The 15,080-nt window shown below is 40.2% G+C and overlaps 1 protein-coding gene across 4 annotated transcripts in view; it reads right to left on the reverse strand.

The window, feature by feature from the left end:
* The window catches only part of FRMD5 (FERM domain containing 5), a 340,409-nt gene extending 325,501 nt beyond the window's left edge, over positions 1-14,908 (reverse strand). For 3 of the 4 annotated variants that reach the window (XM_057721970.1, XM_057721969.1, XM_057721967.1), the window contains exon 1: positions 14,677-14,781. In XM_057721970.1, the coding sequence (XP_057577953.1) occupies positions 14,677-14,778 (102 nt within the window). In that variant the 5' untranslated portion in view covers positions 14,779-14,781. Of the gene's footprint in view, positions 1-14,676 lie in introns of all 4 variants that reach the window. The other variant, XM_057721965.1, reaches the window with a different exon arrangement.
* Positions 14,909-15,080: the final 172 nt, after the last annotated feature.

Raw genomic sequence — 15,080 nt, forward strand, 5'->3', positions numbered from 1 at the left:
ATAAAAGCCATTAATGGGAACAACGCAAATTTCCATCAACTGATGAATGGAAAAACAAAATGTGATATGTCCATACAATGGGAAATTATTTGGCAATAAAAAAGAAGTACTAATGTAAGTTACTACTTGGATGAGCCTCAAAAACTTATGCCAAGTGAAAGAAATCAGTTACAAAAGACCATATATAGTATGATGCCATTTACCTGAAATGTCCAGAATAGGCAAATCTATAGACAGAAAGTAGATTAGTGTTTGCCTAGGGCAGAGAGTTGAGAGGAGGGAGACCAGAAATAGGGTACTGCTAATGGGTACAAGGTTTCTTTTGGTAGTGATATCAGTATTCTAAAATTAGATTATGCTGATGATTGCACAACTCTGTAAATATACTAAAAACTGTTGGATTGTACACCTTAAACAGATTAACTTTATGATACATAATTTGTATCTCAAAAAAGCATCATGCTAAGTGAAAGAAGCCAGATTCAAAAGATTACATATTGTATGATTCTATTTATACGACATTGTGGAAGAGGCAAAACCATAAGGACAGAAACCAGATTAGTGGCTGACAGAGATCCAGGGAAGGGGAAGGAGACTGACCATAAAAGGGTACAAAGCAAATTTATGTGGTGGTGAAAATATTCTACATATGTTGGTTATACAACTTGTATATATTTGTCAAAATTCAAAGAACTGTACACCTACAAAAGAGTGAATTTTTACTCTATGTAAGTTGTATCCCCAATAAGTTGACTTTTTAAAAAGGCAAGTTTACATTACAGAAAATGCAGAAAACAGTATTTGGAAACCTGAGAGCAAAAAAATAGTGGAAACCTTTAAAATACATCAGAATTCACTCAAGTTTCATAGTGTACGTGGAGTATGCCTCGTATGGACATCATCAAGGGGATTACATAATACTGCCTATAATAGAGTGATGTATGAGGACTATGGCAGAACCCCCCTTAAAATTTGAGATCGAAGTTTTAAAAAAGGCCTCCCTCTGAAAGACAAACATAAAATTAAAGAAAGTTCTCTGACCGAGTTCACTAACTTAGGGGGGGAAATGGCATTTCAAGTAGCGTCCTGAGAAACACCTAAGCCTAATCAAAGTAAACAAAGTGTCTTCTAGATTGGATATAACTTTAAAAAAAAACAGAAAATTTGAAGATGTATTATTAACATATGTACAATAATCTGCATGAAGTGGGGGAAGGGCTAAAAAGAAGACTTTATCATCATTTAGTAAGTACTACTCAAGGGAGATAGAAAAACTGATTCTCGTAGATAGATCATTACTAGAACTCTACTATGGAGCAGAGAGAGTTTATAAGGTTTTTACACAACCCAGAAGAATATCCCTCAAAATCATTTGATTTTCTTTGCCTTCCAAAACAGCTTTTAATTTGGTTTTCCAAAGTCTCTGATGCTAAAAGAAGTGCCTACAATGACAGAAACTAGTATTCAGAATCCTACTATATAATTAACAAACAGATTCTGGATTACAAAAAGAAAAAAGTTCTTACGACTTTGATTAGCATGAGTCAATCCCCAAGAATCTAATGTGTTGAAAGAGTAGATAAAACTATATTTTGTGCTCTGCAAAATGAAGGGCCAGATCATAGACTGAAGGAGTCACCAAGTTCTTTTTTGACATCTCTTTCTTTAGAAGGAATTTTTGCATTTATAGAGAATATCCTTTACAGAGGGAACACAAAGAACAACACTACTGAGCCATGGACAAATGTTTGTGCTAAAAGAGACTTGAGGGGTCTTCTATTTGAGCCTCCTCATTTTGCGGATGAGAGGCTAAATTGCATCTTAATGCTTAAGTTACCTGCTTAAGCCTTCGAGGTTAACCAGTCAGAGTCAGGCATTTAACACAGGTCTCCTGACTCCCCCACATAAGTGTTTTTCCCATTGGACTATACTGCCTGCTTCATCACAGAGCAGCGAGTAAGAACAACTCTGGGGTCAGAGACCCATGTTCAACCTCAGCTCCCGCACTGACTAGCTGTGTAATATTGGGGGAGTTATGTAACATCTTCTAAGCCTTATTGTACTCATCTGTAATTAGGGGCAATAATATTTTCTATTAAATAGGTAGGATTAAATGAAAGAATGCACATAAAGTGCTTATCACAGAGCCCAGAACACAATAAGTACTCAATAAATTTTTAAATGGATCAATTAACACTTATGATTAAGATACATAATTTGGACATTACATCAAATAACGCTAACACATAAGAATGGCACCATGTTACGATATGCATAATTTGTCAGCACATTCATTTTAATTGTAATTAATTATGTCAGAGAAACATTATAAGAGAGGAACAAAAAATCATAGGGGAAAAATGATGCAGAAAAGACTACTGAGACATCATTTCTAAATCCTCAATTTATCTTATTAGAATATAATTGAATTTACTGTATTTTCAAGTGTCATGTGTCAAAATGTATCTATCTACTTATAAATAATCCTACATAATTTTGAAAAGTAACTGGATCCTAATCAAGTGAGAAAACTTTCTATAGTCATTCTAAACCATAAATCCTAACTAAATAATAAACATATTTGCTCAGGAAAAATTAATTTAATCACTTTAAAACTTTTCATTACATTATAATAACAGAAAAATTGTAGACTGCATAAAGATGTCCCATGTGTCCTTCACCCAGCTTCCCCCAGTGGTAACTTACATAACTCTAGTACATTGTCAAAATAAACTGACGTGTCAGCTGAGATAAAATTCACATCATAAGATTACCATTTTAAAGTGTACAATTCAGTGGTTTCTAGTATATTCCTAGAGTTGTGCAACCATCACTACTAAATAACCACCTTTTAAAGTCACCATAACTTAACTCTAAAGACCAAAAAATCTGATCTGTTCTATTTAGTTCAAGTCAGAGGTAACCTTACATTTGCATTATTAATAATCCCCTTTATCAGAGCTAACATTTTCGATCATGCATTTGTTGGGCCCCAAGGTGAGACCTTACATATTAACTGTACAAAGATATAATCTCCACCCTTCAAACAGTTCACAGTCTAGTGAGAGGAAGACATGTGAGTGAACACTTACATTTCAATGTGTTAAGTGCTACAATAAGGTCCCTCAAGGCACTGCCCAGCGACACTGGGGAGTGAGTCTACCCTGGAATAAGGAGGTAATGAGAGGCTGATGATCCAGATATGCAGCAGGAGAAAATGCACACGGAGGATGATAGGAGACAAGGCTGGAAGGGAGGCAGCAGAGAGATCACAGAAGGCCTCCTATGCCATGCTAAAAGGCTGTTGATCCTGTAGGCAATGGGAAAAGCTTGAAGGATTTTAAGAAGAAAATGATCAGAGTTGCATTTTGGAAGCATGTGAAAGGTAGGAATTGGTTCACCACTGCAAGGGAGGGTAAAATCTAGACCTGTAGGACCCCATGTCTGGCAAGCACAAGTGGAGAGCCAGGGAAGGCAGTGTAGGGGCTCTGATTCCTGCCATCACTGAGGCTACAGTCCAAAGAGGAAAACTGAGTTCATCCAGATCCCTATCATACCTCAAAAACACCTGAGCTCTTGTGGCTTCTTGGAAGTTCCCATTTCATCCCACCTAACAGAAGAAGCCTGAGGGAGTGAGGAATGAATTCAGCTTGGCATGCTATCAGTAAGACCGTGCTGGTCATTAAAAAGTTGAAATCTCTACCACTCGGTGAATAGCTGCTGCCCTGAAAGGCCTCTCCTTTCCCTCCTGGGACCAACCTCAACCCACCTCCCGTGATTCAGCACTAAATATTTAGTGCTGAGGCCCCTAGACCCAACTTCAGTGCGCTCTAGCAGTCTTGGTCAATGAGGTAGGTATTCACTATGACTCATTGATTATTGAATATTTTAAATATCACTCCCACATGGGGGCCAAGCCCAGAGGTCTCCTTTAAACCATTAAGCCTCTTCTATCACATTCAGCTGCAACAACAAAAAATATTGGGTCGACCAAAAAGTTTGTTTAGGTTTTTCCGTAAGATGTTACATACAAAGTGTATACTTACATATATTACAATTATACCTTTTTTTTTTAACACCTTCCACCACCAACAGAAGGTATGCTACCACACAAAGAATCTGACCATAAGCAAAGGTATAACTTGGCAGTGATGGCAATTAGAAGTGGCGATAAGAGACTGTATTAAATGAATGCCCAAAGTATAAATCAGCATAAAACAAAGGACACAATAAGAGATGGACAGAAGAGCTATCATGTCAGAAAAGATGGTAGGAAATAAAATTACAGAAATCAAGAAGTGAAGAGAAAGTGAAGTTTTTCTACTTCTTTTGTCATATTCTTTTGACCAGAAGCTAAAGGTATCTTATATGAGACACATTACGAGTGCAAATAGTCCATAATATTTTATATTGACACACTAGAAGATCTAATTTGCAGCAAGACAATATAATATTGTATCTTTCTCCTTAAAATAATCAGACTGTCTAGTACACCCAATATCAAAAATTGGAATACAGGTAATATGTGTTCTTCTTTACCATAAATACTAGGAAACAATTCCTAGATGTGCTTTCTGTAGTATGGATATTAATTTAAACACGCTTATCTAAATTATCCAAGGTGTATGTATGTATTTATTTAATAAATTTATTTATTTATTGGCTGCACTGGGTCTTCATTACGACACACGGGCTTTCTCTAGTTGCAGCAAGTGGGGGCTACTCTTCATTGTGGTGTGCAGGCTCCTCATTGCAGTGGCTTCTCTTGTTGTGGAGCATGGGCTCAAGAGCACAGGCTCAATGGTTGTGGCACACAGGCTTAGTTGATTCGCGGCATGTGGGATCTTCCTGGAGCAGGGATTGAACCCGTGTCCCCTGCACTGGCAGGCAGATTCTTAACCACTGCACCATCTAGAAAGTCCCATCCAAGGTGTATTTAAAAATAAGCAAAGGAAGTATTGATCAGCTATTCTGCTTATAAAATCTGCCATTACAATAGTTAGCTCAGTAACTTATGTCCTACAGCTACACCAAGCAAACTCTCATTCACTTTTTTTTAACCTACTTCACACATACTAGAAGCTGAAACTGGGTATAGACTGAAGAAGTTGCATTGTAGTACTGGAACTCCCTTATGTTTTGATCAGATTTTTATCTCTCAACAACTGAATTTCTTCTGAGTGGCCTCCCAAAGAGCTGATGGGATATTCTGCTGTACAGATAAGTGTATACTGTGAAATTGCAGGTTCAATATGCCTTATAACATCCCAGGCATCATTGCCAGTCCATAGATCCTCCTGACCTACAAATCTCCAATTCCATAATAACTCCAGGGGCTTTTAGACTTTTCTAGATGCAAAAATCTGAAAGAGGGCAGGCTGGTTGCCTTCCCCAGCCTCAATTATCCCCTGGAAGTACTTGAGATCCTTAGGTAAATTCATTAATTCTGCTTCCTTGTGTCATGATCAATGTTCTTACCCGCTTGGCTCGTGTTTGACAAAACAAGAATCTTAGTAGCACCTCCTCACTAGAGTATTTGGAATCCTCTGGGGCTCCTGAAGCCAACTCTTCCACTGAGGTGTCTTCAGAATTAGGCTAGGGCCCAGCCTAGAGGCCCTTGAGTTAAATCAGGCTATAGAGAAACAAGGCTCTGCACCTGCCTGGAGGCAAAGGGTAATTTGCCTGACTATGGAGTGCGTGGATGGAGTACCAGACTAGGAGGGTTCCTAATGATTTGGCTTTTTCCTACCACAAATTCAATGAAAGTGGCTAGACACTTGAGTGTGCCCTAGGGCATGCTGTTTTGAGGTACCACTATTTCTTTCAGGTCTTGGGCCTGTGGGCCTTTGCTAATTTATCTGGCTCCCATAATACCACTTCACAGCAAGCCTCCTTAATCTCTCCAATAAAATGGAGTGCTCGTATTGTCAGTCATTCCCCTATTCATCAGTCTTTAGACTATTCCTCCTTTTTCTTCTTTTCCAGAGCAAAATAACCTATTAGCATTGGCACTCTGCCGAACATTGATTGCCCAAATGCCAAACAGTGCTTTCTTGGAGGTTCCCATCCCCAAAGCTCCAGCCTGGCATTGTGTTGAGTGCTAAAAGTGCACCCTGTGTAGGGCTGGGAACCTTGGAGCCGGCAGGCAGCAGCTCACGGGAGAATCCAGGGAAGCAACTCCTCTGTCCTCTAGAAAAGCTATTTTAGGTGGCCACTTAGTTTTGGGAATAGAGATGCTGAGTGCCTTTTAGGACTTCACGGGTCACATTTCCTGTTAACGCACCATCTAGGCTACGCTGTATCAAAGGATTTCCAAACATTAGCTGAATGTTAGAATTTGATACCCTCTTTCTTTGTCAGGTACCTAAACGGATGCCAAAGATGATGTCTCTTGAAAATAAAATTAATATGTAATTGCTGAAGTCACAGAATTAAGATTAATATCCTAATCTAACTTTTCTTTATATGATGCCATTGCTTTGTGAAGAATCTTAATTTGTCACACAGTTTTGGAATTAGATTTAATTCAATGCCAGCTTTCTGTATTTATTTTTAGTTTAGACTGACTCTGAGCAAGTCAAGAATGACTGAAATTTGCTGACAGTAATTTTTCCTAGGCAAGTAGATTTTTGTTGTTTGACTCAACTGTACCAGAGTAAGTCAGATCAACATAGTAAAGGAAAGACTAAGTATACTGGGCTTTACATTTTTAGATTTTCTACCTAGAAGTAACCTGCTGTTACCTCAGCCTGGAATGCCCTTTACCCATCCTCACAGCCCATTTTCTGCTTTTGGCAATCTTTCATGACCTAGTTCAAATCTCACCTCCTTTGAGAAATATTTATTAATTTCAAGTCCCCGACATGTGCACTGCCACAGCATATCACCTTGTCCTAGCCTTGAATTCTGTGATGTTTTATAGTTTGCTATTTGCATGTTTGTAATCCCTCTCTAGATTGTAAGTCTTTGGACGACAGGGACCTTTACTCCTCCTATTCCCCCAGTGCTTTAAGTTGTGAAGATTTCTTTGAAAAACAGCATACAAATATGAAATAATCATATTGCTTGTAGGTCAGGAAAGACAAAAAATAAAACTAACCAATAAATACAAGAGCATCAAATTGGAATTATGACCCATCTTTAGAATCCTGCCCACTTGAAGACAGGTATGCATATCTGCAAATAACCTTTTACCTTTTAAGGGTAGGGAATCAGTTAAGGCCATTTAGAAATAAATCAAAAGTTAGAAATATGAGATTCACTCGACTTCTTCTCCCTCACTTTTTATACCCAGTCAATCAACAATACTCATCAATGTTACCTATTAAATACCTGTGTGACCCAGTAGTAGCAATTCTCAAACCTCAGCAAGCATAACACTCAGCTGGAAGATTTAAACTTCTGAGCTCCAGCCCCTAAGTTTCTGATTCGATTCAACTCGCTAGGTCTGCAGTGAGGCCAAGAGTTTGCATTTCTAACAAGTACCCTGGTGAAACTGATGCTATTCATCCAGGAGCCACATGTAAACACTGAGAAGGCTTAACCGACCTACTCTGCTCCCCTTGCTTTTAACAGGGTTCACAATTTCTACAAAACGAAGAAAGCCCCTGAGTTGTGACACAATAAGATGGCTCAAATAAGGTATAAGAATAGCTACGTTTGGTCCAGATCCTGAATGGCTTCCCTTGGTAGGCAGTGGTGGTCTAACTTGAAATGATCTTTAACATACAAGAACAAGTCCTAAAGCATTTCTGGAGTGGTCCAGAGTGCCTCTAAATACAGACCAACAGATGAGGTCACGGTAATGCAGAGAGTCAGAAGTGGGGGAGGGGGTGAAAGCTATAATCACTGTCAAAGGGGTGTTTTCTGTAGACAAGTGAATGGAGCTATTGTACACAAACTTAGTGGTTGCCAAGCATGTGGCCCAATTATTTTGCCTGTATGAGCGTGGCACAGAAGGATCTCCTTAGAGGACTTGATGCACACATGTTGATGTTTAGTCTGACAGTAGCAAGCAAAAACCTGGAGAATTTGAACCTAAGATTCCTTACAAGTTCCTACCTTCCAAATCTAGGATATGATACAATTAAGCTGGAAAGACCACAAAAGTGAAACACCATCCTTAGAAACAGTACAGCAATTATAATTGGTGAAAGACCAATACAGGGACCTATCTTGTTCAAAATATTGGCAACAGTGAGGATCACACGGTAGCCTTGGGAGACAAGAGGTCCATAATTTAAATCTGGGGACTATTTTACCATAGAAACTGCTCTCCCCAGCCTACCTCTAGCTCTACCTATATGTAAAATGTTTGTAAAAGCTCAAAAAGTTCTATTGGCCATCAGGGCCTAGGGTCTTAAAGGAACAGAAGGCCTGCTTCAATGGCTAAGATGGACCTATGACAAGGTGTGTTGCTTTCTTACGGGAAACACCACAGCACAGGATGGATATGCTTTAGTATTCTCCAAATTTCTCAGCTGCATAAGAAAACCATTCAGGCAATTGGCTTGAGGCCCGAGGGTCAGGGCTGTAAAACAGAGGGGTAACAACCGCCACCTGGCCTCCAGGAGCATCACACCCTCCTCCCTGAGCACCGTGTGTTGAGAGGTGAGATACAGACGCTGTAAGGTTGCTGCAGTCCTCCACGATACTCACATCTCTTGCAGGAGCTCTGCCCAGGCAGCTGAGGAAGAGTGACCCACAGGAGGCTGCTCCAAGAAACAGAGTCTACAGAGTCCAACAGAATGTTACAGATGAGGCTATCAGGGAGAAGATGAATTCAACTTGAAATAGACATAATTAGAAACAGATTGGGAAGCATGCTTTGCTTCCTGTCCCGCAGAAGGTTAGAAAATGGGGCTGTGAGAAGGTTGTTTTATGTGCCACTGACTTAGGGAAAAGGAGGCTTCTGTGGCTGTGGTGATCCCTATGCTCAGCATCCTAATCCTGCCAGACCTTTAATGCTCCCGGAAGCGCTGTACTACATAGTATTCTTTTGATATAAGCCTTCTAAACCTGCAGAGATGGGGGGAAGTAAGGGCACCTGAAAGGCTTGAAATCCTAAGAGACAAATGAAAAAAATCACAGGATCTAGGGACTGAAGCTCCACTAATTCAACAAAGGATAATTGCAGGAAGTTATCAGGCTTCATAAAATACCACATTTACATACTATACTTCTCACCAGAGAGAGGGACTACATAGCAAAATGGTTTGAAATGGAATGGATGAAACTACAAAAGGGTTATACAACTGTTAGAAAGCGTTTATTGTTTTCAGGCATAAGAAATTTTAAAGTGTGGTAGTTTAACACAACAATCATGTAGCACAAAGAAATCAAAAAATATTTACTGAACTATAACTACGTAAGGCACTGAACTAGGTGCTGTAATTCTTAGGGTTTAAGATTTATAGCTTCCTCTTACTCTCTCCTGTATAAATTCTAAAGTATAATCTATCAGAAAATAAAGTTCTTAAAATAATCCAGAATATTTTAATATAGTAATTATTATATCATTGGTAAATTGCCTCTAAAGCTAATGCCTTGCTTATTTTGGGTTACAGGTTTTAAGAATTATACATAAACCACTACAAACATGAAAAATGACTTTTTTGCCTTCAGGTTGTCTGATTTTATTTTGGCAAACATTTCCTTTTTTCAAGTATGATATTAATATCACACGCATGATACACAAGTCTCTGGACACTGTAACAGAGGACTCAAAAATCACATGCTCTTTTATTATACACTATACTGAATTGCCTCATCTAGCATATTCACTCCAAGCATTCAACAGAATGCAAATTCATACAAATACCCTTGAGTAACATTTGCTGTAGTGACTGCTTCTAGGTTTCTCTTGGATGCCACTGACACTTCCTTAAACAGGACTTCTTCAAAAGGAAAAAGAATGAAAGCATAAATACATATCTAGAATTTACCTTCTGTACTAAAAAGACTGATTTGCATGAGTTTTATACAATCAGTGTTTTAGTATACAAATTAAGGAACAGAATACAAGTGCTTTTAGGATCCTAGAAGGCTAATTTTTGAACTTAGTTTTAAGAATTAGATTCTAACTGACTTGCTATTGTAACAGAGATCCTGAGACAGCATAATTACTTTTTAAAATAGTTTAAAAAAAAAACCAATATTCATGAAAATACAACAGCTTTGTATTTTTCTCTGTGAATAAAATTATTCTAATTCTCTAAGAACATTCCTTTTGCGTTAATGAAACAAAGGATTCCACTTACCAAGAAGCAGGAGTTCTTAGAAAAGACAAATCACGGTCCAAGCAATAAATGCCCCTCTAAAGCCAAAGACTAGAAGGGTGGGATAGGGAGGGTGGGAGGGAGGCTCAAGAGGGAGGGGATATGGGGATATATGTATAAATGCAGTTGATTCACTTTGTTATACAGCAAAAACTGGCACAACAGTGTAAAGCAATTATACTCCAATAAAGATCTGAAAAAAGATTAAATAAAAAAAAAAAGAATGAAAGCAAACCTGAACTCTTGATTTTAAAGAAGAATTCTAATAAAGATTTCAGTTATGCCAGACTTGGAGTTTACAATTTTATTGAAATTAATCAGAAATCATTTTAAGGGCACTTACAGCTTAAGTTCATTCATTTTTCTAAAAAAGTAAAACATTTCTCAATTCTATTTCTGAATTGAATAGAATAAGGGACAATGTAAGTACAGTGTATTAGTCTATTTAAATGTTTCTTCTTATTTGTAGTGATATTTCCAAATAATTTTCTCTTTATTGCAAAATAAGTATTAAATTTCCATTTTATAGATGAGAAAATTAAGGTACAGACAAGTGAAGTGACTTATGGAATCAGAATGGAGAGAGGAAACAAAGATGGGATTCAGAGACAAAAGAACTGGGGTTTAAATACAGTACAGCCACCTGCTAGCTTTGAGCAAGTTCCTTCATCTGGGGCTGTTTTTCATTTCTAAAATGAGGATAATACCACCTACCTCTCAATGGCTGGTGTAAGGTGTAAGCAAAGCACCTAACAGAAAGCCTAGTACATAGTTAGCCATTCAACAAATATAGGCTCTCCCACCAATCCACAATTCCATTTTCTTTAGTACAATGGGTATATATCAATCCATAACACTGATGTGAGGTAAAAGAGAATAATATAGGCAAGACGCCTGGCAGGTGCAAGAATCAATACCTTTGCTCTCTCCCTCAATATTCTCTCCCTTACTCCATGTCCCACAGTTACTAAGTGGCTGAGCCACCATCAAATCCACATCTTGGTTCCACTTCAGAACTGCCTCTGCACACACATTTCATTTATGGTTGTACCTTATTTAACTATAAAAACTAATCTAACCTAGCTGCTTAATCAGTTGTTATTTTATTGTGTTCCCAGTAAAATCAAATTCATTTCTAGGGTAGCTTTACTTTTCAGCAATAACCAAAAAAAGTGATTAATATTTCTGACTTGGCAATATACATTTTTAAATACATATTTCTACTGGCATTTCTGCAATATATATTCTTAATATTTTATAAACTTTTATAACCTGAAAGATAGTTTAAAAATCTATTCTTTAGGATATTACATGCTTAAGCACCTAAATGACTCCATTTGGGGAGTTCAAAGATACTAGGTAGCCTTTTCATTTTTTCTATTTTCTCCCAAATAAAAAACAAAGTAAGGTAGTAAATGAGGTAAGTAAATATATATGTGCTTAAATGAAACAGATGTGTGAAACTATGGACCAGATCTGCATTTATGAGGCAATGACCTTCAAAACTGGCAGGGAGATGTTAACAATGTTCTTCACAGGGAGGCAATTATACTACAACCCTCCTATGTATACTTTCATTTCTCATGGTCTACAAATATATTTGCATATCAGAAAGAAGAAAAGAATAGTCTGGTAACTGTGGCAACCTTCATTGAGAGGATATAAGGCATTTTCATTACCTTAATAATCACATCCTAAATGCCAGATCAGTATAACTGCTGCAATATGAAAGGCTAGACCAACACTCTGACAGAATTTCCTACAACTGAAATTTACCAAATGTACCTACTGTGACTCTAACCCAGTGATACATTTCTGATTCTGTAATACCTAAGTGGTCTCTGAGATCTCAAGCACTGAAAATTTTCTAAAATAGATACCTTATTTAAAGAAAAATATGGCATACAATACTTTTAAGAAAAGGAGTTCAAATTATCACCATTTTTTAAAATATATGGTACTGTAATTCCTAAATGTTGTAAATGTTGCTTTAACCTAATAAGTAGCTCACATACTGATTTAAAAGACCCTGTGCCCGGTGTTTGACAAATAAGCACATGTGTGCACCCTCTCTCTCTCTCTCACTCACACACACACACACACACACACACACACACAATAGAAATATATAAGGTGGAAAAGTTGCTAAGAAAAGCTCAATCTCTAAATGTTCGAAAAATGGTAAATGCACAGAATATTAATTTCACATAAAATACTGTCTTTTTTTTTCCACATTTCCTCACATGGGTAAAAACAAAAGCAATTCACAATAGTAGTGCCAAAGAATGACAATGTTACATGTACTTTAGAATCCCTGTGTTTTTTACATTTCATGCAAGAATCACAATGCACAATCATTAGATAGTGAACTCTTACTACAGTATGGCCATATTACACCAAGCTTAATTTTTTTAAGTGGCCTAAATTTTTATAACATTAAATTGTGATAATGCAAAATAAAACCAGCAGGAAAACAAACACAACCATAGTAGCATACAGCAAGCATAAATCCAATAAGTCCTGTTCAACTTAAAAATAATATTTTTCTCAACAATAATAAAAACTACCCACAAGTATAATATTAATCAGCCAACTGGGTTTTCCACTAACTGGGAAAAATAACTAGTTGTCTTGTTGTGATACCTTGAAACCACAAGGTTATCACTAAGTGGAGAGGTGATATGAATTGTTTCATTTGTACCTTATATCTTGGCAAAAGTTAATGACCTGCCCCAGAAATTTTATTTCACCGTATACCCCAAAAGTATTTTTAGGACTCATGAAGTCTAAATCTCACACTGCCCTTGATATGCTATTGTGTAAATGCTTTAAATTTTAAGACAAAAGAATAAAGACTTTAAAAGCTCTACACAACGTATTCAAATGGTGAAGATGTCAACTCAATCCATGTTTTCTCTGCGACCCCCACCAAAAAACCAAAAAACTGTACATGACACATAAAGATACAATAGAAACAAAAAGTAGCATGTCACTCATTCAGCAAGGAAATAATACACAACATCTCTATCACATTCAACTACAAAAATCCTTTCACTTGATGGCTAGCATCTTTATGACTGCTTAATCTGTATTTAAGTGGCCTGAAAAAGAGATTTTGTTCTCTTTCCCTACCCTCATAGATCTTTGGCAGCAGTCAGCACTTATGCCCAGAGCTGGTTTTTGGAGGTGGGAGAAAAAGGAAAGTGGAGAGAAGGCTGAACTGAGCACGGAGTCAGCAGAGAGCAGCTGCTCTCATATACTATCCAGAGTCTTTTTCACACACCGCTATTTTCTGCTATTGAGCATTGTCAGCAAAAAAATTAATGGGGGGCGGGGGGGGGGGGAGACAAAGAGAGTAGGACCCGGGCCGACAGTTTTGGTCTGCCATATCTGAGCTGAGAAGCCCTCTCGGGCTTCTTGCTGTAAAGGCAAGGGATCAGGTGAGACCCTCCGGGTCCAACTCAATTTGCTTCTCCAGAAAGAGCAGTTTTCGGCAATGAGCGCAGGATCCTCTTGGCTGCTGAACTCAGCACCAAAGCATTGTCAATGTTCTCTATCTCAGACTTTAGAAAGGAGGAGAAAGGGCTGTACTGCATTCCTGGGAAAGACTACTACTCCTGACATGCCACACAGCAGAGGTTGTAAAAATCCCTTCAAAAACACCAGGTTCTGAAGAAATGCTGTGCAGCATTATCGTATTGTTGGCGTTTTTTGTAAGTCACCGATTCTCGCCAACGCCAACCCTCAAATCGCTGGGACTTGTTGCTAAATCTTTACACACACACCGCCCCCCCCCCCCCCCAGAACTGCCCAACCGAATAAGATTTGGGAAGCGAAAGGCCAGAGGGGGGCCCAAGTCTTTAAAGCCCAGAGGGCTGGGCTCTCTTCAATAGGCCACTCTGCATGGGCTACGCGTTCAATTCTACCTTCTGAGAGCTCTGACTCACAAATGCTGAGGGGGAATTATGACATACACCATTATCCTGAAAAGCCGCCAGCCGTCCTTGCCGGGCAGGAGAGCCAAAGCCGGCGCCCCCTCGACGGGGCGGCCGGAGAAAGAGCCTCCCGCCCTCTCCGCCTCCCTCCGGACGCCCGCGGAAGGTGCTCCCCACACCGGCGGCTTCGAGGAGCCAGGATGGAGCGCCCTCACCTCGGGAGAGGGCAGGGGACGAGCTGGGGGTCCGGGACGCGGGGGCTCGCCCCACAGCGGCGCCGAGCTCCGGGTGCCCAGCCCCGGACTGGGGCTCAGGCAGAGGCGCCCTGCACCGGGGACGTCCGCCGCAGCTAGCGGTGGACAAAGCGCTGGGGTCTGGGGCGCCCCCCGGGAGGCGGCCGTGGGCCAAGTTGGCCGGACGAGGGGGACGAGGGGGCCCCGCGGGCGGGGCGGCGCGGCACTGACCTGGATGGTGCAGGTGTACTCGCTGTCGTCCAGCAGCCGCACGGTGCAGCTGTACTCGCGCTCCAGGCTCCTGCTGCTGCCGCTCATCAACCTGCTCAGCATCTTCCCGCCCGCCCGCCGCCGGGAGAGACGCGGCGGCGCTGCGGACCCCGGACCAGGCGCCCCTCAGCCCGGCAGCTCCGCACCGGCCCCGAGCACCTGCACCATCACCCCAGCGCGGTCGCCGCCGCTGCCTCCTGCTGGCCCCGCTCCTCCTCCTTCTCCTCCTCCTTCTCCGCCACCGCCTCCCCCCAGCCCAGAGCAAACGCCTGGCTCTCTCTGCTCGGCGCCCTGCCGCCCCTGTCCTGCTCGTGGGGCGGGGCCTCGGCCGGAGGGGGGCCAATGGGGGTCAGCGCGGCTGAACC

This window comes from Hippopotamus amphibius, chromosome 2, assembly GCF_030028045.1.
Source record: "Hippopotamus amphibius kiboko isolate mHipAmp2 chromosome 2, mHipAmp2.hap2, whole genome shotgun sequence".
NCBI lineage: Eukaryota > Metazoa > Chordata > Mammalia > Artiodactyla > Hippopotamidae > Hippopotamus > Hippopotamus amphibius.